Genomic DNA, 25,649 nt, shown 5'->3' with positions numbered 1-25,649 from the left:
CCGAAAAAGTTCCTGGCCATCCAACTGTTACTAATGCTCTACATATACCTTTATTCCTTCCTGTTGACAGAACAGTTGAAGTGCACTTCCATTGTTTTCAGGGAAGGTGGTTATATGAAGATTAAATGCCGGTGACCTTCGTTCTCTCTCCTGAGGAAAGATTTTGTTTAAAAACAACATGTGTGATTATATGCAAACATTTATTTCCCACCTTTAAAAAACAAACTTGTACAATAAAGAGGCAGATTCCTATTCACATGCCAAATATACGGTATTTCCTCCTACTTTCACCATATTTGAAGGATTTTGGCTTTAGCTAAGCACAAAAATGGCGTTAGCTTCCAAGTGATTCCATGCACACACAGTTTCTGCAAAGTTAGCTGCCACTCCTCAGATGCAAGTAACTGACTGGCGCCCTGAAAAACTCTGCAGTTTTTTATGTTGGTTATAACCTTATTTAACTATTGCTTCCTTTCATGGAACAAAGAACAATTTAGGATGAAGAAACTACAGAAAAAATTTTAAACTCCATCATCAAATAGTATTATCACTGAAGATTTTCTCAATAAAATTAAAGCTGCGTATCTGCTCTCTGCTTATGCTACAGTTAACCTTTCTATTAGAGCATGTAAAATCCCCAGTCCTATTCACTGCACAGCCCAAGATGTCGGAATATGTTGAAAGGCAGCACTACTCTACACTTAGGATGTTCTTTGTGCCAAAACTAAAAATTGTAAATTCCAATTTATCTAAACCTAAAGTATTTCTAAAACTTATCCAGCCCATCTACTTGGCTTTCATGCGTTTCTTCAAAATACCAACCTATTATTTCTTCAGAAGCCAAGAAATACAGTACAACAATAAATAAGACATTTTAGTTGAATTTTAACGTGCTTGTGAAAATGACTGGATTGAAGGCTCTGGGCAAACAAGGCACTGGGTCTTACTCTGGATTCTCTATGGCCATGGGAACACGAGTGAGGAAAATCAGACTTCCTCTCCATATTACAAGAGGAGGCACTGACAACAACAGCTTCAGTTTCTGACAGTATAAATGAAAGAGAGCTACTGCAAATATTTTAGTTCCTATGACCATCCATGCATTGCCCAATTTCCTAAATCACAAAATGAGGTGCTTTAATTGATATAGCAAGCAGGCTGCATCCATTCACTTAAGCAAGTTACAAAGCACAGCAACTCTTCTTCGTTAACTAGCTTAAACCTAATTTGAAACAACAATGTAGAGGGAAAAATCTCTGTAGTCTGTACATTTTTCCCCCTCACAGGCCCTATTTTAAATAATTTTTGCATTAACAGCCTAATTTTGAAATGGGCTTAAATGACCTAACGGTTGTAATCCAAAACCAGAAGCTTAATTCTTCTCCAAATTCAGTTACCATTTTAGATTTTTTTTTAAATTTATTTTATTGCATTAAACTCACCTGAATTTGCTTGTATTAAAAGATGGACAAATGGTTGTGTTTTCTGCTCTAGCCCTAATTTTTAATCTGAAATAATTTAATTGCTCTCAAAAAAATACTGTCATGATTACCAGAAGCATTCACAATTTTACTAAAGCATTCACATTGTCAGGCATATTTGTGTCTACATGCTTGCCTACCAAGGAAAAAAATCTTTTCTTGCAATCACACAAAAATACTTCCATTGTTATTCTGTGAAACAAGTCCTTAAAGATTTGGCACATGACAAAACTTGACACATCACACTGACCTATTTCTCATGTGATTCTTCCATGTGAAAAAGACATCCATGAAGGATGTACTGAAGCACTTTTTTTCTTTTCCTAACAAAATTTTTTGGATTGTTTTATTTCTAAGAACATTTACACTTTAGGAAGCAGTTTCTAGTGTAACTGCCAACTCAAATGCTAAATTGTTCAGTATTTTACTTTACAGTTGCCTAATAAAATATAAAGATATATATTAGAAAGCATTTTTATTTTCCCAAACTTCTACTGAAATTCTAATAACCTAAATTCATAATTTTGAATATAATGGGCTATGACATCAAAATATGTGGTTGATAAAGTAAAGGTTTAAAAAAAGATTAAGAAATGTCAAAGACAAAAAGCAGAACGTCCACATAACAGGAAGACATGACATTTTCATCTTTATCAGAGAAGTTACACATGCCAAGATTTTTGGTGAAACGTGCTGGGTGATGAAAACTATGGAGGAGTGACAATGACAGGTTTCTTGGAGAGTTTATTCTAAACGGTGTTAAGAATGCTGATGATCTGTGAAACTGAACAATGTGTTATCAGGCAATACAACCGTGTGACAACTGTGCATTACACACGAGTAGTTTAGTGTTATTAAATTCGACATGGGCCTCATTTTCGAGGTGATGAGAACTACTGCTTTCTACTGTAATCACATGCTACATGTTCAAATAATTTCACTGTTATTTCATTTATGCAAAGTATAGGATTTGTTTCCTACGGTCAACATACTATTTCCACGTACAGAATTTGTACTTGTGCTTCACCACTTTAACTTTGACATTCTCAGAGGGGTTTTTTTCCATTTTTCATTGACTGATGCCAATTATTTCCAGTCCATAACCATTTTATACCACCAGAAAATGGATTTCAGGTAAGAGAAGTTCTGTCAAAGCTGCTATCAAAACGTGCTCTTTTAAGATCATTTTACTTCATATTAATGTTGTCAATCTTAAATCAATGTAATTAAAAGCAATCATACATTGATGTGATGGATGTGTCAGATCTTTAGATTTCACTGCATGCAAGATGTGAGAAGGTGTGTTAATTTAAACAATGTCAACCAAGGCTGTAGTATACATACCAAGTGATTTTACATGCAGGAAAGGAGCAGTTATGGAAATGAAACAAATAAAAAAGGCAAAATATTGCAAAACAAAATATTTTATTAGATGAAAAACAAACTATATGCAATATATATTAGCTATATTACATCTTTATAAACATTAGTGAGCACTCTCTCCAAAACATATTAATTAAGGCAGTGGTATCAATTTCATTATCCCAAGATACAACATTTAAAAAATAGATACCTAAGTGATTTCCCTTAAACATGCACCAGACATCAGTAATCTTTACAGGAATTTCAGCTTGGGTTCAAACATAATTTCTGCTCCATTTGAGAGTTTGCAACAGAGAGAATCTCTTACTTCAAGCTCTAGCACTCTGAATTCTAACAGCTCATTCTGGTCTTTTGCATCTTGCATCTCGTTCTTCAGCTGATGCTCTTCTTGTTCCATTCTGTAAATCTATGAGACAAACACAACATCGTAACACCCCGTAAGCAATGGAAAAGGCACTGTACAGAGTTACAGGCCAGGGGTTTAGACAAAACTCTTAATTATTTCACTTTCTTATTAAAAGTTGGGCCGTGTCTTAGAGGTAAAGAAGGAACATCCCATTAGAAAGTATTTGTGAGAACTGCCAGCAGAAAATGGTCAATGATCTCTTAGAACAGTAATCTGGAAGTAGTATGAAAAGTGATATGAATATTACATCTAAATAAATTAAGCAATACAAGCTTTCTTTTAAGTGAATGAAACTGGATTACATTAACATTTGAGTCATCTACTCTTTACGGTATATGAAAGACAATAACGCAAGGGTTTTAATGCCTACTTTTTAATTTTCCAGATTTGTGCTTTGAGGTGCTAACAATGACAGAAATTCAAAACTGACTATTCATTATGCCAACTAATAGCTTTGATCTACTGTCTAGCTTAACTGGGTGATCTTTTTATTTGTATGAATCTAAACAGAAGTGTAACATCTGGCATAATGTACTATAACTCTTATAATACCCATGTAAGTGTCTGAATAAATTAAGTCCAGCTGTAGCTACTTTTAGCCATGAATTTTTCTTTGGTTGTCTTATTCCTATTATATTAATATTGAGCAATTAACAAAGATAATTATTTGACTTCCTGAGTCCTAGCTAACTTTCCCACCAATATCAGTGAAGAACAATGAGGATGCTCAGCTCTGAGTATATCAGACAGTAAATGATACAATAGTCTTAAAGCAATCCGTATTACTTAATGTGTGGAAAAACTGCAAAAAATGGAAGGCTGAAAGGAGCTGGCAATTTTATTAGGGATCATGACAATAACAATCTTTGTGTAACTGCCTGGCAAAATACAAGATTCCACATTACGCTTAATATTTGAGATTGTATTTTGTTGGACACTAGAAACATCAGCCAGCTTGGGTTCTACTGTTGGCTATACAACATGTAAGTCCACAATAAAGAGCAGCTTCCATTCCCAAAGAGTACAAAAGCATATTGGTACTTTAATCAGAGACTTTTATCAGAATTTCTGTTTCTGGAGAGAAATAAAGTAAGCAATTTTCATGTTGATGTTCCAGTACATAGTACATTCATTTCCTTTTACCATTCCTTTTATGATAAAGGGCAGCAATTGTGAAAATATTCCCAGATTCTGAACACGTACCTTCTCTAGCAACTCCTGATTTGTTCTGATTAACAGCTGCTTTTCTTCTACCCATTTTGAATCCTATGAGGAAGAAGAGGATTAAAAACGTTAAAATTATATACATTTTGTTGAACAAGACAAATGAATAACCACAATAATTAGAAGATTTCAGACATCCTTGTACATTCAAGTATAAAAATGGTCACACATCAAAAAATAAAGCTATCATAAATATTTCAAGCATAAATAGCATTTTAAGCTACAGGGAAAATAAAAGTTCCTTTCTTTTCCTGAAGCTGAGTTTCTTGTTTCCTAATATGTTCCAGCTAAGCATATACTTTAAAAGCTGTACATATAGCAATTGTGGGTGAACGCAGTTATATGATATTTTATGTCATTTTAAAAACATTTATTTACTCAGCTTAACTCAAAACTATTTCTTTCCATTGCAAAGAGTTGGAAACTTTCTTGCAAAATCATCCCATTTGGAGTAGTGTACTGCAAATCCCAATGGAGAAAGGGAAGAAAAATATTTAATTACCCCAAATGACGGAAAATAAGCTTCAGTGGTATGCAGTTAATTGCCCTCTGCTAAAAGTGTGAGAATCAGGGTAATACACAGTGTTTGTGATAAGAAATTCAAGGGTATGGAGGAAGGGAAGTGATACAAGATATTCTGTACTCCATTTGAAAACCATATTTCCATTTGATCATTTGTTCCAAAGCTGATCTTTCCTTTTAGGTTTTTCCATGGCTTCAAAAGGCCTCATCAAATATCCCTTTAAAGACCAAAGTTACAAAAACTCACTGCCAGCCATAGCTGGACATTCAGGTTTAATGGATTGTAACAGCCAAATTCACTCTGTTCTCCCTGTACAGAAAAGTATTTACATAATCTATCTCATACTGCTCTAATAAGTTTAATAAAACAATAGCCAACAGTTAATATGCCATACTAACTCAGGATCAAATTATTTTCTAGGTAAAACGGACAATTTATTTAAAATCTAAATGTCTTTACTGAAGTATTAAGGCCGATACTTTATTTGTCAGCAAGGTATTTGCACATTGATGCTGCACAAGAAATTATTAATGAGATCTGGCTATCCCAGCCCATTTAGCCTTGAATGTCAACCAAAAAAATCTGAAATGTTATGATATAATATTTACTCCAATTAGCATTTTTAAAAAAAGTTTAAAGTTAGTTTTTCTACTTACTGTCCACTACAGTTTCATATTCTACTGGTCTTTCTTATTTTCCCACTCATATATAAAAACGCACAAGTGCCCTTTAACTTTCATGCAGTAAACAAGCTCTTCAGAGTTATGATGTTCAAAGTATCATACTAAGAATAATATAATAAAACAAGTACTGAAAAGGCATGACATTTGTCAAGAATTTTTGAACAAATGAACAAATGAAAGAAATGTTGAAAATAAAATCCAGCGTCTAGTTTAACATTTAACTAGCTTTTTACTAAGGTCAAGGAATGAACAGAGTTGCATTCACAGACTTAGGGTGGATATCCCAATGCATGCATATGCGAAAAGGCAGGTTCAACAGTTACATCATCAGACCTGCAGGTTCAACTACTCCAGCTCACACAAGCAGAAAAAATGGATTAATTTGCCCTATTGATAATTAACTTTTGTGTCTTTCTTGATGAAGTTAGTGCAATTCGACTTTCTGAGAAAACCTTAACTTCAATGGGATTGTATTTATATATACACCAGGTCACAGAGAGACCTGAGCATTCAAAAAAAAAAATCCATCTGGCACATTACATACTCCAATATTTTGAGATTTATGATTTACCACTATTAATATTTTATAAGAATTTCTTCCCTTAATATAATGTTTCTTATGCATGCACCTCAATGTACCTTGCAAAAATTGATTATTAGTCTTATTTTACATCTAGGGGAATTGTGACAGATTGAGCTGATGAGAGATTAACGAGAGCCATTGACCATTACTTTGAAATTACATATAAATTGTTATAAGCCAAGCTTCAAATAATTTTTTAACAATAAGATTCTAATCTCCTGCTCTGAATTTGACTTCAGGAAAATTGTGAAGGTCTTTACTGCTTCTCTTTCCTAAAGCTGCAAGTAAGACTAAAAATTCCTGGGATAATGCACTAGGATCTTTTGATTCACCATTTCCTTTTCAAAAGCACTTTAGGTGCTTTTGTTCCTTAGGTGCTTTTTGTTCCAAAGCATTGGTTCCCCGAATGAACATTTCGCAAGTATTATTATATCATCATCACTACCATGACCACCTACATGACAAAGTAACAATAATAATAAAAAATAAACATAGTGCACAAAGAAGTCAGTTTATCATCACAACCATTTATTTTGTTGCATGTAAATACTAACAGGTCAGGAGAACTGAGCAGGTGCTAGAGCTCCCAGGAGGACACTGTCACCACTTCTGTGGCAAGCTAATGCTCAGTGTACAAACTAGCCCACTAGAGACAATATCATATTGCTCCTTGTCACATCCCTGTTGGCCTTCTCCGGATTACTGAGAGATACAAGGTTGAAAATGTGGTTATGAATCTCATGAAGTAATAACTAATTAAATTCTAATTTCCAGGCATATCTTTTTGACATACCATTCTGGAAGCAAAATCACAGAAGTAATTTCTTACATGGGTATCCATGTTCGCTTATCTTATTTACATACACAGTACTTACATTTTACACTGTAATAGTCAACTACTTTGTTAATGTTTTCAATTACACAGCAATTTGCCCACAACACCTTTATCATCAACACACTAAAATGTCAGCAGTAGATCCTTGAGAGGTCTTCAGTTCCATTTATTCTTCCAAAAGCTCAGTAAGCCATCATTTTTAGATTGATAACATATTCTCTATTTTTAGTAACATTTTATTTACATGGAATTTCCTAAGCAAATTGCAGTTTGTGTGGAAGCTAGCATAAACAATTTTTATCCTTAATTTGAACATGGTCCCAAAACCTTTGTTTTTATACAGAATCTTATGGAAAGTTTTTTCTTACAAAGAATAAACCATAAAAATACTAATATCATTAATTTGGCATTATTCATAGGTTGCTTTTATTCAGTGCTACAGGATCATTAGTCTTTGAGATGTGTATCTATAGATAGCTATATCTTATTTTATTACCATATGCTACCTGCAATTTTAAAATTGTTATTTCAAACAATAAAGTGTAAAACAACATCTCCCCAATTTCCTCAGTGCGTTCTAGCAGTTATGCAACTGAACACCTTTTAAATGCACTCTTATAACTCTTAATCAGCCTTCAGATCCTAGACATTATTAAATATGCATCAGTAGCCACATCCTTGTCAGGTATTTACAAGACACACTGAAGCATAAGGCCTAATTTTACTCTGTGTGATGGTATGGGAATTTGAAAGCAGTTAGGTCCTCCAAGAATTTAAACCCAGGAGAGTAACACCAGAAGTAGCTTCCAGTAACCAGACACACTAGGTGGTTCATTTCTCTAGCTGAAGCACATGTGGAAGTGATTTGTTTTTTCAATTTTTCTATGCTACACACCAAAAATATTCTCCAGTACAAATATAGCATATTTAATTGGAATTTATAGCAAATATAAACAAAATGGAAAACAGGAGAAAAGACTGCACCAAATGACAATGGGAACAGAATTTACAATGCATGTACACGCAGTTATTTCAGTATTATGTTTTAGTGTATTATGTGTTAGAAAATGAATCTTTAATGGCATTTTCTTAGCCTATATACTACTTTCCTTTATTTAAGTAATCTATTGCTGGAGTAGCAATTAAGCTGCATCAGTCACATGAACACACCAGCAAGCAATGAAGATGGCAAGGGCACCACTGCATGCAAGGGAGAAAATGATGTGGTAGAGGACATTAAGAGAGCCTTTTACCTGTCCTTTCTCGATTAGAGCTTTCTCCAGGTCCTCAATTTTTGCCTGACACCTGAGAAGATCAGCTTGCAGCTGTTCACGAGTCTAGGGGGAAAAAAGTGTTAAAAAGTGTGTGTATACGCATGCACATCCAGGTAGACAGGTAGATTTAATTACACACAGAATCAAAGTAGAGATACTTTCTACTCACTTATGGGCTGTCCAGTCAGCTTTTAATGCTTTTCATTCAAATGATTGCTTTTGTGTTTATGTTACAAAATATTCAAAGCTATCAGTTTAACAGCATTTTTGCTTCCTAGCCTAAAAAGATGTTACCATCACACATTCAGTGACAAAGCTCTTCCCAGGGAAAAAAAAAAAAAAGTTAGAAACTGAAGAGCTCTAAGAAGCTATTCATAAGCTTTAGGAATTCAAGGCAATTGGGAAAAACGGGGCAAGAGAGAAAGAGAATTGCAATAAGCACTGAAAAAGGCCTACAGGTAAACAAAATATATTGACCCAAAATAATTTATATATCCCATAAACAGCATACACCAGTCAGTTTTCCTCATTCTACATGATTATGAGTCTAACTATTACACTACAGAAGGTATTACCCCCTGAGTGCAGTGATGCCCTAAAAGGGACTGGATTGTACAAGGTACTGAACAAAAAGGATATAAACCAAAGGATCCAAAAAGGATATAAACCAAAGGATCTCTCTGGAGACCTTCAGTCACTGAGGCTCCTTGAGCTACTGCAAGTACTCTTCCCGCCCCACTTCAGGTACTCTTTCAGGCAAGCAGTTCAAAAATTCCCACAGGCATTTCCTTCTGCATCTTTGCATCTTTGGGTCCTTCTTGTTTACCTTAAGCCTCATCTAAAAGTAATAGAAAACGTTCATCCCACCAGAACATTGGGCCCTACAAAACTAACTGTGCAAAAAGCTACCTTCTGACTCACTCAAAAGATGGATTTGCATGGATGTGACAAAAGAAACCAAAACGCCATTAAAAAGAAAGTGCAACAATTCCAAAGTGTACTAAAGTGACAGTTTGCAAGTGCCTGCAAAATAAAATTTTTAAAAAGCTATTACAAAAATATTCATACCGGGGTCTCCCTTCCCATGAAGGCAAAGGAAATATATAATTCTCTCTCATAACTATCAAATACATAAGTGACTCTGAAATCTTACTTTAATAGTAGATGTAATTATGCTCCCCACCCCAATTGTAGCTTGAGAAGTGATCTCCAAAGTCCTTATTGCTTTCCTTGGCTAAGCGTCCTACTCAAAAAGAGAGTGTCAAATGTGACTAGGCTTTTGTAAGATGCTGAAAACTCTAACAAATAAAGCCATAAAGCAATAATTCTACTATTATAAGAACTGTATTTCACAGCAAAAAAAAAGTTAAGGTTGGTTGAGAGCCACTTCAAAGAACCTTGAAAAAAAACCCAAAACAAAACATGACACATTTTAAAGTAAACCCTGCATCTTCTAAATACTGGCTCTGGGGATAATAGACTAATATTTTTAGCTGTAAATAACTCCAGATAATGTCAAGCAGTCTACATTCTTCTGTAACTTTTATCTGGAAAGCTTTGCTTATTAACACACAGAAATTCTGCTCCCACAAGCATACTGTTTCTATACCTGAGAATATATTAAGTAAGTGGATTTTAAAATGCTTGCCAGAGAAAATGGCGTGGATGACATAGAGCACGTATGCCTAATAGCCATCAGCAATCTAGCAACACAGAATTTTGTGAATATTTTATTAATTGTTCTAAGCAGTGGAACCATTAAGCTAGTGGCAGCTCCTACTTTTGGGATAAATTGAGTCCATCCCCACCAGTAATTTTTAAACCACGTTAAAATCTTTGTCATTCTGCATTATTAGCAACATGTTGCAGTGGCACGATACAATGAAGGCTGCATGTAGCAAGGCAATAATATGTAATAATTCACAATATGTAACACATTTCTCCATTTTGGGGGTTTGGGTTTTTTTTGGGGGGGGGAAGTAGGTTAGGGGGTTTTTTAATGCTTAAACACTTTTTAGAATCACAGTCTCACTGAGGTTGGAAGGGATCTCCTGTCCAATTCCTGTGCTCAAAGCAGGGGGGCACCTAGAGTAGGTTGTTCAAGACCTTGTCCAGTGAGGTTCTGAATCTCCAGGGATGAAGACTCCACAACCTCTCTGGGAAACCTGTTCCAATGTTTCACTGCCCTCAGAGGAAGAAGGGTTTTTCTTATGTTTAAATGGTATTTCTTGTATTTGAATTTGTGCCCGCCGCATCTTGTTCTTTCACTGGATCCCACTGAGAAGAGTCTGGTTCCATCTTCTTTACTCCCTCCATCAGGTATTTACACAAATGGATAAGATACCCCTGAGCCTTCTCTTATCCAGGCTGAACAGTCCCAGCTCTCTCAGCCTCTCCTTGTGTATCAGGTTCTCCAAGCCCTTAATCATCTTTGCGGCCCTTCGCTGGACTCTGTCCCATATGTCCATGCTTTTCTTGTACTGCGGGAGCCCAGAGATGGACCCAGCACTCCAGATGTGGCCTCATCAATGTGGAGTAGAGAGGAAGGATCACCTCCATTGGTCTGCTGGGGACTTTCTTCCTAATGTAGCCCAGAAGGTTGTTGGCCTTCTTTGCTGCAAGGGCACATTGCCGGCTCATGTTCAACTTGGTGCCCACCAGGACCCCCCACGTTCTTTTGTGTAAAACTGCTTGCCAGCAAGCCAGTCCCAAGTCTGTACTGGTGCATGGAGTTATTCTTCTCCACATGCAGGACTTCTCCTTCCCTTTGCTGAATTTAACAATAATCCTCTTTATGCATTTCTTCAGGCAGTCAAATTGTCCCTCTGAATGGCAGCACAACCATCTCATGTATCAACTACTCCTCTCAATTTTGTATCATCTGCAAACTTGCTGCAGGTGCACTCTGTTCAATCATCGAAGTCATTAAGGAAGAGGTTAAATAGTACTGGACCCAGTATCAACCCCTGCAGTACATCACTGGTGACACACCTCCAGCTGAACTTTCTGCCACTGATCACAACCCTTTAAGCCATTTCAGCCAATTTTCAGTCCACCTCATGGTCCACTTGTCTAGTCTGTACTTCATCAGTTTGTCTATGAGAATCTTATGGGGGAGAGTGTCAAAAGACTTACTAAAGTCAAGATAAACAACATCCACTGCACTCAACTCATCTGCCAAGCTAGTCATCTCATCATAGAAGGCTATCAAGCTGGTTAAGCATGATTTCCCTTTCATAGATCCATGCTGATCACTCCCAGTCACCTTCTTGTCTTTCAGACATTTGGAAACAGTTTCCATGATTATTTGCTCCATCCCTTTCCTAGGGATCAAGGTGAGAATGACCAGCCTTCAGTTCCCCAGATCCTCCTTCTTGCCTTTCTTGAAGACAAGAGTGACATTTGCTTTCTTACAGTCCTCAGGAACCTCCTGCAATTGCCATGACCCTTCAAAGATAATTGTGAGTGGCCTCGCAATGACATCAGTCAACTCTCTCAGTAGTCAGTAATCTACAGGTTCCAGCTGTACTTCATGCAGAATGAAGGACATGAGGTGAAGATGATGAATTTTCAGCCCTATGGCTATTGCTTGCCCATTTGGATGTTACATGTTCTTTGGTCATTGATCACAATAGTCATTCAAGTAGAGGGTGACTTGTAAATATGCTACATTTCTAGACATGCCCCTAGCTGCAAGGAGTTGGGATAAAGTAGAAGAAATTTTGCCTCTAGTTAACTCAGCTCTTTTTTGATGCCACTGCTGTTCAGTGAATAGATCTGGGGACTGAGTCAGAGCTCACCAATTCATTATGACGTGATTTCTCTCCTCCCCAGTTTGGAAAAAAACAGAAAGGGAGATGTTAGCATGACTTCTGCTGACCTAATCTCTGCACTAAATGGTTAAACACAGTGGTGACAGAAGGGTAAATGAAGACAGAATACATACTCTCTTACACCTCAAATACCTACAGTACAGAGATTGCTGTGAGGGTAAAAAAATACTTATTTCAGAGAGAGTAAACAATCACATGTCCTGACCTAATAGGAACAACAGTTAGCTATGTACTTTTTAGTGGAAGAATACTCTCAAACTGAGATTTTAAAAACAAATTATGAATTCATATATTCGACAAAACACTTGAAGAAAAACTTCCTTTGTCAGATTTGGGTCAGATTTTTAATATACTCATATTATAACAACACCTAAGTACTTATAACAACCTACTCTCTGACTCATTTTAAATCCATCGCATTGCTATCCAAATTGCAGGTTCAATTGGGATATGATTCTCAATAACACTGTCTTACTACTGAAATCTTTAATATATTATGCATGCTAGAATAAAGTATAATGATATCTTTGTTCTGATCGCACCAGATGAATCTAAGTTGTCACCATTCTGATAGTATTCTCTAATCCTCAGAAACATGCTTTGCATTTCGCTGACCTGCAAAGGTATCTCCTGCTATTCCAAGTTTTTTAAACTTTTTCAATTATTTCAGAGTTAAAAGAAATTTCAGTTTAAAAATTACCCTTGCTTCTCTCTCTGCATCCAGGGTTCCACCAACTTGTTCTTGAAGCAATGCATACGCTCTTTGCAAAGCTTGATACTCTCTTGTTAGCTGGCAGAACCTTAGTTCAGCTTCTTCTTTAGGCGTGCTCTTAATGAAGAGGGAAAAAAAAAGTTGTTTTGTATAAATATATATGATAATTGATTTGTTTATATAAACAGACTCACAAACACAACAAGCAATACAACTCATACTGTGTCTCAAAGTTTAATAAAGGTTTAAAAAACTTAAGCAAATGGAAATGGAAGGAAGGATGATTTGAGGATGATGCAGAAATGCAGACATCAGTAACTGTGTCTACCTTACAATTTCAGGACAGTATAAAGTCCTATATAAGGCAGTAATGTATAGAAATGGGAAGAAACCAACTGGGGAGAGATGTGAGGGAACACTTCTATGCACCACTGTCTTCAGCAACTCCAGAGCCACAGGGGCTCCAGAAGGGGTTCATTCTATTTGTCATGCAGTCCATCACTCCCTCCTTACTCTTTTTCTCTACAATGCCAGGGTAAAGCATTTTACCAGCACAAGCACACTAACACAGAAATTATATTTCAAAAGCCATAAGGTGTTTTTTTTAAATTATTTTTTTTAACATTAAGTATTTTTAATGTCTTAATTTTCTTTGAATTTTGAGCAACTGACATCAACACTTTCAAGGTCTTTCCTATAATGCTGAGGGCAAGAAATGTCCTTCCCTTTAATTAATTTTTGCTCCAGGAACTCGAGCTCCAAGGAAAAGAGATTACAATATTATTAGATATTAAACCTAGAAAAATAGGAAGCTTCTGGTGACTGAGGAGTATTAGGCACAAGTTAGTGAACAGGAAAGAAAGATGAAAAAGAGCATCGAATTCATACTTTGTCCTCAGCCCTGCAATCTCTTAAAGTAGGCCAGCTGCAGTGCGTATCACAGAGCTGAGACAAAACTTGTCAGTGGGTATTTACTACCTATGATCATTTAAGCCGTAATGAATTGCAAAAGCCTCTCTGAGTACTGTAAGTACAAGAAGAAAATCCTCGTTGTATCAAAACAGTCACATAAATTACAAGGTTGAAAGGCAAACTCTTGTCTAGTAGCTATTGACTTTTGGCAAAGCAACGTGCCTATTCATTTTCTTTTGAATAATAAGAAAGGGTTTGAGAAAAACAAGTTTATTTCTCAACCCAATATCTGACAAATCTGTCAGGCAGAATATTATCTTATTAATTCTATTGCAATGACTGTGGATGTGTTACTGGACTTGAAACAAAACAAAGCAATTCTCTGCCAAATCTTTCATAGTTCCTGTCGGAGAATAGCTGAAAAAAATGTTTGCATTTATACTCCATGTCAATTTTTATAGACCTTAAGAACAAATCATCTACTACTTACATCTTCCAAATCTTCTTCTGGTGTTGCTGGTGTCCTGTCTGTTTTATCTGTGTTATATGAAGTTACAGATGATGTTTCTGAATCAACAGATTCTTCATCAAATCCAAAAAATGTCTCCACAACATGCCTCTGAAAAGTTAGTTTTTCTTAGTTACTAGCAAAACAGTTGGAAAAACCCAATGACCCAGTAAGCAGTTGCCAAGGTCTTCTCCGACCATTATTTCAGTACTTAGGAAGAAAAAAGGTTCCTTTGTAAACCCTTGTTCTCTGATTAAATTAGCTACCTTTTCAACATCGTTTGTATAAGAACCTCCAAGAACTGAACTGCAAATAGCACTGGCTAATTGCCAATAGAATAATGCTTTAGCAAAAGTATAAAAGCTAATTACCAAAATCATACAAATCCTACAAGATTCACAGTAGAGGAATGCAATATCTATTCAGAAGAAAGTAACCCAGTACGATGTAACATATAAGATGTGAAACCAAAAGGGAAAAAATATTCTGAAGAACAAAGTGGAACAAATTTTGTCATTCATACTAATTTTAAAAAAGAAATAAAAATTAATTTATAATATCTATTTTGCAAAATCCTACTTAAAACTATAAATTGCTGCTTTCCATTTATTTTTCCAATACCATCATTCTCAATTTTTTCAAAAGTTTGCTCCAATATTATGACTAACCAAAAAAACTATGCTTAGGGAAAACCAGCATTTCAATGCAGATTTTAAAAATTTTACATTGTAATCAATTAAATGCATGCTTACAGAAAACTAGAGAAAACAAGTAGCCAATGGAAGTGAATAGTACAATATTCACTGTGAAAAATGTGATGTTTTATATAAAACCCCCTTTCCATCAGTTTCCTAACATATGCTCAGAAACCAGCAGATTTCCATAGAAAATTCTGCTGTTCAAAAAAAAAAAAAAATTGCTTAAACATTTAACTAGAAAAAGTTTTTCAAGTATTTTTCCTTCCAAAATAACAATAACAAAAGTTAACAGTTATTAATCAATAGAAAGCCTAACTTTTTACAACATACAAGTGTTCTAAGAACCCAACACAAATTCAGAGGAGCAGGAAAATTAAGAAAAGAAAAAAAGTGTGTTGCTGGAAAAATGAAGTCAGGTCATGAAGCATCCTAGACAGGAAGGCTAGTGGAGAGAGGTGGCTCTAAGAAGATGAAGAAAAATCTGTCTATCCGACAGATTTTTTGGCACTGCTTGATGCTGAATCATAGATCCTGATGTCACAGTTTATTTTTTAAAAAAACCAAACAAACTATAAACCACAGGTTGCATGTGAGAAGATAATAGCCCTCTTCATTAAAAAAGCCTAAAGGATGAAAAAAATTATCAGTTGTTATTAATTCAGAACATCAGACATCTTACATCTCAGCAAAGCCAAACTGCTAAGTGAGTGGAATTGTGAGTTATGAGTTTCATTCAAGATACTGAAAGGTTTTATTTTATCTATAATTCCCTATCTCATGATGAATTCCAAATATTTACCTTTCACTGCAGCCTTCTAGACTTATCTAACTTCATACATTCTTCCAGTATGTCTACAAAGTACCGTCTTCACTTTCTGACAAAGCCCCGTAATGCTTAATACATTCTTTGGGCTCAGCCCAGCTCTCATAACCGCCAAAATACTCTATCTTGAATTAAGTGGTACTATAAAATCAAGCTCGTAGGTGTGACTTGGTGCCTGCATGCATGACACCATGCACTCCATTTACAGCCTGAAGCCCTGGTTACCATGGTCCACCAGGTCACAGTCTCATCGCTTGTTAGCTAAACTCCATCATAGTTTCACAGTACAGCTAATCCCACTCAAACTACCGAAGACAGCTTCAAGACCCTGCTCTGAACCACTTAATTGCTTCACTTAAGATGAGTCCTTCAAATAATAATTAAAAAAAAAATCATTCAGACTGCATTTTTAAATTAACTGGTTCTACTAAAATCTCCTTCTGAAAGGATGTTTATGTACTAACCCCCCCCAAAGCCACATCTTTTCCAAATAGACTGTAGGTATCCATATCCATACAGATAAATATGATACAGCACAGAAGGCAAAGAGCTTTTGAACAATATTTAGCAACAACCTTCCTTTTGCAAGCTACCAGACCACTAGAGTTGCTAGTTAGTATATTCACAAGTAAGGAAAAGGAGTGCAGTTACAGTACTAAAACCTTGTAAAGACATATTAGTCAGTTAAGGAAGCACCGTGATCCTTTCACTAGGCAGAGCTATGTCTAAGGCGCTTAAGACAAACACTTCCCTGGGATAATTTAATTATTTCCTCCAGCATTCACATGCTACACCAGTTTGTTCACCATTCTGTCCTACTTAACAAAACAAAGGACATGGGGAACAGGTTTAAGCTCTATCCTAGAAATTAAAGACTTATCCAGAAGCTAATGTGTTCTCTCACACTCGAATTACAAACATTTCAGACTCCTCTCTCGTAAGTACAAAGGTTTACCACAAAAAATGAGGTGTAATTAGCCCTTGAGAGATGGCCCAGCCAGCATTTCTCCCACACTGAATACTGGTTGCAGCCTACAATCATCTAGCAGTGACGTTACAAGTAAATATTGGGAGTTAAAAAGCGGGCTAAACAAATGGTGCTACCCTCAAGTTGTAGGGAAGGCTACAAGACAAACAAGTAGAGATAAGGCATTTAACCATTGTATATTAATCACATGTGTATGAATTTCTTCATGACACAATTACAAAATAGCTGATCACTGTTGGTCATTTAGTATTTGAAGCAACTAGCTTCAAGAAGTGATTCACAGCAAAATCAGAACACATTAACTGATAAGTGAACAGCTGTAGAGAAAAAAAAAAGAAAAAAGACATCTGATTCAGACAAAGTTTGTTGATAAACACTATAATAAACAATAAGGCATAAATAAATACACCAGCTCCCAGGGAGATTCCACATATAGTTCAAAAGCTGAATCATGTTTTTTCCAAAGTACATACAAGCCTGTACAATACTTACTGGATTTTTGTAACTATACACTATTTTCATTCAAGTTTTATTCAAACTTTTCTTAAAAATGGGAACATTCTCAATTAATGACTTAAAGATTCTTTTATATTTATTTGTACATTTGTTACCTCTAAATCATAACTTCAAAACTGAGAAAACAGTCATGTCAATTGCTGAAAAATTCTGATTTAAATTCTAATTTCCACTGACTAGCAACTATTTTTCATGTGGATTTATATTGATGTTTTCACACAATTTTAAAGTAAAATTATGCATTAGGTCTTTATAACTCAAGTATTAACTCTTCGACTGAAGTATGGTGCTCATAAACATGAAAGTTTAGAATGTTATAAATCAATAGTGACACATAGATCATATTATAAGCAAATCTCAAGATACTCTCATATTTTTAATGGTTTGGATTAGGTATACTTACATATAAATAATCTGATTTCTCTGTTGCTAAAGTAGTTTCACTTTACATTTAAATACCTTGTTTTCAAGTAATTAATCTAACATGATGAAAATGATCCAAGACGAATTTCCTTGTAATGCAATCAGATGAGCTAATCAGTAACATCTTACCTTCATGCTTATATGTCATTTCTTGGCAGCCAGAAAAATACAGGCACACCAAAGCACAGAGGCAGATAAAAAAGGAAAAATATAAAACAAGAAATATGAACTCCATCACAACAGTGTGCAGGCTTTCCACTATCATGAATACAGTTCATTTATTAAAGTTTAAATAAAGAAACAAACCCAGAGAGTCCTGCAGTTTCCAAACAAACTGGGCAATTATGCCTTATTTTCAAATGCATGACTCCATCAATCATGGAATCACTGTAACGCCACTCTACATGTCAAAAATAAACAAAACCCCAAAAATACTGTTTCTGCAGTTTCTTGGTTATTTCACTACCAAAATTGGAAGAAGAAAAAGAAAAAAAAAAACACCTGGAAAAAAGCATGCCTTAAACAGCAAAAGAAGATTCACCTCTGGTACATCTTTTTCCTAACAAGTCCAATGGCACGTTAACGTAAAAAAAAAACCACCAAAACCAAAAACAAACAAACAAACAAAACCCAAACAAAAACCAAACCTCTATCAGCTCAGGCTGCTTCAGTTCAGAGAAAACTTTCCTGTAGTACCTGACTATACAGAGTCATTATATTACTCCTCTAAACACCTTGCAACCACTGAGGTTATAAAGCCCCATCCCACTTGCTGCTCCCTTCCTTGGGGAATGTGAGCCGGTTGCCAGCGCTGTTCTATGGACTCCTATGCCCCTTGGTAATTAAAAGAATGCTCAGATAAAGCTACACTAGCAACAGTAACCTAGTGCAGCTACAGAGCTCCAGAAATAACATAGACATCTAATTGCAAAAAAAAACCAACAAATCCTTGGTATTTTCAAAAGCTTCTCAGCTGAACTAATGTTAGTTAGACACAATTGGGCTATAAAGGCTACTGGACTAGCCTGATAGATAATTCACACAAGCTGTCTTAAAGATGGAGAAAGACATGCCATGGTTTCTGTTCTGGCTAACAGGAATCACTGTCAGGAAAATACTTGTATTAGAAAACAAACATGGACCCTGTCCAGTCAGAGTACCTCAAAAATTAAGGAAGCTGGATTGTACAAGAGGAGAAGCTGCAACGGTAGATGAGTGTAAGTCTTCATCCTGTGCACCAAGTTCCTGTTTATTAGAACAAAAAATGAACCTTTCCATACCTTCTAGTCTGAGCTTATCTAATCACTTTCATGAAACCTAATTCTCATCAGTTATTTCCTTTTTCACTTTGTCAAGAGAAGTGGGACACAGCTGGAAAAAGATACAGCTCCAACAGCCAAACTTGATAATTCACTGTGTTAATGCTAATTTTACATTTAACAAATCTTAGAAAAGCAAAGCCAAAGATTTACGTCAGTAATTTCTCCTTCTGAGTGGTTGGTTAGGACAGATACACCCATAATTTCTTCTACTATTATATATAGGTTATCATCTGTATGGTACAAAAATCTTGCACAGATCATAGACAGAAATACACTTGCACTGTACACATCTATATATAAAGCAACTCATCTTAGGCTGCCTTTATAGTCCATGGAGAGAAATAGGCAATTTTAGGGCAAAAATCATATGGCCTATTTAGATATCTACATCCAGAGGGGAACAATCACTGCTTAATGTTACCACTCTGTGCACAGTGAGATGTCTGTATCTCACTTCCATTAATGACATCTAACTAAGCATTGCGAATGCTTGGTTAGATGAATTCTACCATTTTCATCTAGATTCCTGAGATAGGCTGTAAAAACTGAGAAGATGAAGATGGTACAATCCCAACAGCTCATCTGGGTAAGCAGTCCATTCTACATAGATTGTTTAAATAAAAAATTGCTGGAAAACTGTGGGAAACACAGCTTCCTTTGAGGATTTTGATCCTCACAGGACCACACAGGTGACCTGGGAGGAAACCAGCCTGTATGCCAGCATTGGATTTTTAGAAGCTAACATCAACAGTGTTTAAACTCCAAGCCAACACTGCATGTACATGTGAATAGCCTACAGGTTAATATGATGGCAGGTAATAGGACGCTAATAAATATATTATTGATGACTTCTTTCCTTCCTTAAGGAATTAGCTCATTTAGAAGCTACGTATATAGTTATTATATAACTAGTATAGTATATATAGTATAACTAGTATAGTATTGGGTTTGCATGTAGGGTTTTGGTAGCGGGGGGGGCTACAGGGGTGGCTTCTGTGAGAAGCTGCTAGAAGCTTCCCCCATGTCCGACAGAGCCAATGCCAGCCAGCTCCAAGATAGACCTGTCGCTGGCCAAGGCCAAGCCCATCAGCGACGGTGGTAGCACCTCTGGGATAACATATTTAAGAAGGGGAAAAAAAAAACCTGCTGCGCAACAGCAACTGCAGCCAGAGAGAGGATTTAGAATATGTGAGAGGAACAATCCTACAGACACCAAGGTCAGTAAAGAAGGAGGGGGAGGAGGTGCTCCAGGTGCAGAGATTCCCCTGCAGCCCGTGGTGAAGGCCATGGTGAGGCAGGCTGTGCCCCTGCAGCCCATGGAGGCCCACGGTGGAGCAGATATCCACTGCAGCCCACGGAGGACCCCACGCCGGAGCAGGTGGGTGCACCCGAAGGAGACCGTGGCCCTGTGGGAAGCCCGTGCTGGAGCAGGCTCCTGGCAGGACCTGTGGACCCGTGGAGAGAGGAGCCCACGCTGGAGCAGGTTTGCTGGCAGGACTTGTGACCCCGCGGGGGACCCACGCTGGAGCAGCCTGTTCCTGAAGGACTGCACCCCGTGGAAGGGACCCACGCTGGAGCAGTTCATGAGAACTGCAGCCCCTGGGAAGGACTCACGCTGGAGAAGTTCATGGAGGACTGTCTCCCGTGGGAGGGACCCCGGGCTGGAGCAGGGGAAGAGTGTGAGGAGTCCTCCCTTGAGGAGGAAGGAGCGGCAGAGACAACGTGTGATGAGCTGACCACAACCCCCATTCCCCGTCCCCTGCGCTGCTCGGGGGAGGAGGTAGAGAAAATTGGGAGTGAAGTTGAGCCTGGGAAGAAGGGAGGGGTGGGGGGAAGGTGTTTTAGGATTTGGTTTTATTTCTCATTATCCCACTCCAATTTTGATTGGTAATAAATTAGATTAATTTCCCCAAGTCGAGTGTGTTTTGCCCACGACAGTAATTGCTGAGTGATCTCCCTGTCCTGATCTCGACCCACGAGCCTTTCATCATACTTTTCTCCCCCCTGTCCAGCTGAGGAGGGGAAGTGACAGAGCGGCTTGGTGGGCACCTGGCATCCAGCCAGGGTCAACCCACCACAAATCCCATTCACTCTTCTCTCACAACTTTCCCTCTCTTTTCCAGTTGTTTTTGTTTTATAGTCCTGCTCCTCCTTTTAGGAGATAGCATCAAATAAAATTTCAAATGACCAATTTCATATGGGCACCGAAGAGCTAATAGACAGGGAATGGAATAACTAGTGGGAGTTATGTCTGCTGCTGATTAATTTGTTCTTTCTGATGTATCTATCATATCATAAATAAGAAGCAAACCCCTACTAACCTTGCTGCTCATATGCACACAATTCTTGCAGTAATCTCTGCAGGAGTCCCCCAATTATAGTACTCTTACCACATGAAGAATAGCACTGCCACAAACTTTTTAATGGTATCATGCACATTTTTTCCAACCCTCATGTTGTTCAACTCTTGCTTTGGTCAATAAGGAAAAGAAGAAGAGGATACCACAAAAGCAGCAGCTTGCTCAAGACAAAATAGGTAAAAGGAAAGGGTACAGAGCCTAGGTCAGCTGAAGTTCTATTAACACAGAAAATTTTTAAGACATAAATGAATAATTATGGAATTTTCAGCCTATAGAAATTAGCATCACAAGTTATCAACTCCTAAAAAGTTAAATTAAGTAGTTTTGTTTCATTAGGAACTTTACAATATAGCAACAGATCTTACACAATTAATTTAAAATAAGATCAGGGATAGTAATCAGAGAGGCCTATAAAAATTACAGTATTAGTTACATATATATATATATATATAAATATATATATATATAAATATAAAATTTAATTTTATGTCCTGTTCTTAAACTCACTCTCAACACACAAACTTCCAGGTATACTACACCAAGAAAGCAGTTCAGGGTTACCGTAAATATATTTGGCATCTATCAGCCTTCCACTACATAACAAAAAAATGTATGCAAGGTTTACTGTTACTTCTGAATTTTTCTTTCTTCATATGTAAAAGACACATCATTATTAGAAGCATAATTTGAAGAAAGTACCGTTGAAACAGAGAATCCCAAAGGATAAATCTTTCAGAATACAGGTATTACAGAATGCAGAGCTATAAAAAAGCACCACCTGGAGGTCACCAGGAATGTACTACGCAGAACAGTGACAACAAGCACCCATTTATGACAGAATGTATCTTAAGCTACCATATAGATGATAATCATCTCTCCACTCTTCACTTCCATTTTCTCCTTCTCACCCCATTCTCCTCCCCTCACACACTCCAGGCTGCTAATGTTCAACTTCACAAAAAAACATTATTCAGAAAAATCAGTTACGTTAAGCATGTTACAATAAACATTGAAGGTACACTCTGAAGCAAAACTTTTCCGTTTCTACAATCTAAATTTTTCTCTTCTACTTTGCATTCTAGAGCAAAATAGTTACTAGATAAAAGAGTTACTAGTTGGAATCTTTTTACTATTTGTATATCACGCACAAAAATATCATTTCAATAACATCCCTAGCACGAGTTAAAGTTTTCAATTGTGATTAAGCAGTAACTTGGTACAAGTAGTTTAAAGGGTGTATTTTCTTTAAAAAGGACTGAGTATTTGTCCTTTGACATGGTAGTTGTTTCGAGTCATTATATCATTTAGGCCTCAAGCCACTTGAATATTTAGGCCACAATGGCTAGAAGTGTAATGATATTATTTATTTAAAACAAAAACCAAGACAACAATACTTGTGTGCAGTACAAAACTTGCAGCTCCTGAATTATCCTAAGAAAAAGGGAATAAGCACTCATTAGAAAAACCAGGAGAATTATATGAAATTTTACCATTAATTTAAGTAGAGCTTTAATTTCAGGCAATATTTGAAACAAGCACTGTTCACAACAACGGAAATGCATGGAAACCGAAGGTTTGCTCACCTTTGGAGGCTTCAGACTTTTCCTCCTCTGTTTTTTAGGCCGTAATAACCGTTCCCTTTCCTAGAAGGAAAGAGAACATTTTGGTATGGGTTTCTTTTAAAACATATTTAGATATGTCTAACACAAAGAAATATCCTTAAAATCTTCTTAAAGCCTATGCTAAAGCTAACACAAAGACAATGTCTTTATCCTTTTGAATAATGCCATGTTGATATAACACCGTGCTGTACTGCAGCTTTATCCCTTTAGCAAACAAACCTTCAGCCATATACTTTACACACTTGATGGGAAGTTGGCAAGAAAAGGCTTTGTTAAATACTGGGCACAGATTTCTGACAGTTCTTTTGCCTCTTTTACCAAGAAGCTCACTATGGAAACAGAATTCACATTCTCACTCCAGTGTTCAACCATCCTGAAGAAGCGGGTCGGTAGCCAAAAATTAGTCCAGCCTTAGTAACTACAAGTCATTATATCAGGCATACTGTGATATACAAGCATGCATATGCAGATATAGTGTTACATGTGACTTATCCTTGTAGGGCAAAAGTCTCAAATCCAAAGGCACTCTCTGTCTGTGTCAACTTAGTCAGTGTCTTTTTTCTACCATGGCTTTGGAACAAGATCACAATTATCTATATCTTAACAGGAGGGGGTTATAAGTGGAAAAATGCAGGGTTTATGAATGTTTAAGCCCAAGAATACTGCCTTGAATTCCAAAGGAGAACAGGAGGAAGAGAAGGTAAAAAATGCAAAGGGGCAAGCAAAAAAACCCCCAACAACACAGGTGATCAGTCTCCTTGCCTTTTTCCTGATTCTTTCCTTAGCTCTGCATCTTTGTTTGCAGCACCTCTGTTTTTAAAAGAATGATAGCAGTTCCAAGTGCTTCTCTAGCAGTTATTGCTCACTGCATGGTATTATTCTACTCAGAGTTGTTTGCTTTACATTCAGTTCAGAAACTGGACAAATAGGAAGCTTCCAGTGGAAATAACAACAAAATAATTCATGTTTATCAGCACATTGTTCCAGGAATGAAGTTTTGTAAAATATGAAATAATTCAGAAAAGCACAACAACTTGATTAGCACCTTTAATACATGTGGTTTTCAAAATAAGGAAAAGTAATGACTACCAAGGTAGAACTGAGCATGTATTTGAAGCTGCAGAATAATGTAATATAATATATTAAGCTAAAACTGAAACCACACAGTTGAATTTTATAGTGTTGGAGAAAAATGCTCCCTCCTCAGGTACCTGGTTAAGGCACAGTCCCTGCTTTAACCTGGGTCTCCTGCATCCCAAACAGGTGTCCAAACAGCTGGACTTTCCTCTCACTTCAGTGCAGAATGAACAAACACTTCCAAAATCCCCCACTCCTTCCTCTTTCTGATCTTGTTTGTAAGAAGACTGCTTAATTTACTGTCTCAATAATACATCAAGCTACCAGAACAATAATAATGCCAATTAAATAGCACTATTTACTGAATCACTAGCATCTTTTGCAATCATCTGAGTTTATTTTGATAGCTTTCCTTTTAAGAACTGACCAGAACACCACTGTTGTGGGAGAACTCAAGTTGATACGGCTTCAACAGCATCAAAGATATCCTACAGACGACAATGTTAATCAATTCAGACAACCCTATTGCCTAAAGCTATTGTTCTTATTTCTGTGTATCATATTGGTCTCAGCTGGAGGTAAGCTGATGACTTTTGTATTAATCAGGTATGTGACGCGTGGGTCATTCTTGATAATTATGATACATTTGTATTCTGTAGAGGTGTGGTTTGAGACAGAAAAAATAGCTAAAAAGCATAATGGAAGTGCAGAATTCCACTGCATTCATATCAAAGGCAAAGCATCAATTAGTTTGTACTGCCAACCAAAGCAGTATCCTAGTTAACAATTTAACTTATTTCTGCAAGTCAAAAAGTATCTGTAAATAGGAAACAAAGCCAAAATGAAACCATATTTTAAAATATTTATTTATTTTACTTTCACACTAAACACAAGTTAATACTATTTGACCAAAGTCAGGATACAATATATTTCCTCAGGTTACTGGCTGAGACAGTAAAAAGAGAGTCCTTTCATACCCACTTTACACTGAAATATAAGTGAGGTTATATCTGCCATATACTGGGAATTTAATAATCATGTCGTAGTCTCTGTCTGTACAGTTGTATTTGGAAGGTAAAGCAGCATTGCCCTGTGAATCAGACCCTACATTATAGTGTCCGAGTAACATCCTACTACTTGTAACACTGTGACACTGGAGAATGCACGCAGACATCAATCTTTGGCACTGGTTACAGAGAGAAATCCTGGGTCAAAATCTCAGAGGAACTGCCAAGAATAGAGACAATGTTCCAGACAGAGCAATAACACATCTTGTTGTTTTATCTTTCTGGATCTTCTATTTTTATTTTCAGTGTTGCATCCAATTGTTTAATTTTCTGTTTATACAGAATGATCTTAAATTCATTTTATCATTTTGTAGCAGTCAGTAGTGCCATTTGAGATGCTCTGTGTCTGCCTGAGTTCCAAATGCTGCTCGAGAAGGGCAGGGGTCTCTCAGAGAT

The 25,649-nt window shown here is 36.7% G+C and overlaps 1 protein-coding gene across 1 annotated transcript in view; it reads right to left on the bottom strand.

The window, feature by feature from the left end:
• Nucleotides 1–2,889: 2,889 nt before the first annotated feature.
• JAKMIP1 (janus kinase and microtubule interacting protein 1) overlaps nucleotides 2,890–25,649 on the bottom strand; it is a 72,428-nt gene continuing 49,668 nt past the window's right edge. Inside the window, exons 8-13 of the mRNA XM_072861411.1 lie at nucleotides 23,071–23,130; nucleotides 14,340–14,468; nucleotides 12,926–13,054; nucleotides 8,372–8,455; nucleotides 4,474–4,536; nucleotides 2,890–3,270 (exon numbers count right to left, since the gene is read on the bottom strand). Coding sequence (XP_072717512.1) covers nucleotides 3,097–3,270; nucleotides 4,474–4,536; nucleotides 8,372–8,455; nucleotides 12,926–13,054; nucleotides 14,340–14,468; nucleotides 23,071–23,130 — 639 coding nt within the window. The 3' untranslated portion in view covers nucleotides 2,890–3,096. The remainder of the gene's footprint in view (nucleotides 3,271–4,473; nucleotides 4,537–8,371; nucleotides 8,456–12,925; nucleotides 13,055–14,339; nucleotides 14,469–23,070; nucleotides 23,131–25,649) is intronic.

Source organism: Ciconia boyciana, chromosome 5, assembly GCF_034638445.1.
Source record: "Ciconia boyciana chromosome 5, ASM3463844v1, whole genome shotgun sequence".
NCBI classification, from domain to species: Eukaryota; Metazoa; Chordata; class Aves; order Ciconiiformes; family Ciconiidae; genus Ciconia; species Ciconia boyciana.
The sequence above is the reverse complement of the archived record's forward strand: the minus strand, read 5'-3'. Positions and strand labels throughout refer to the sequence as shown.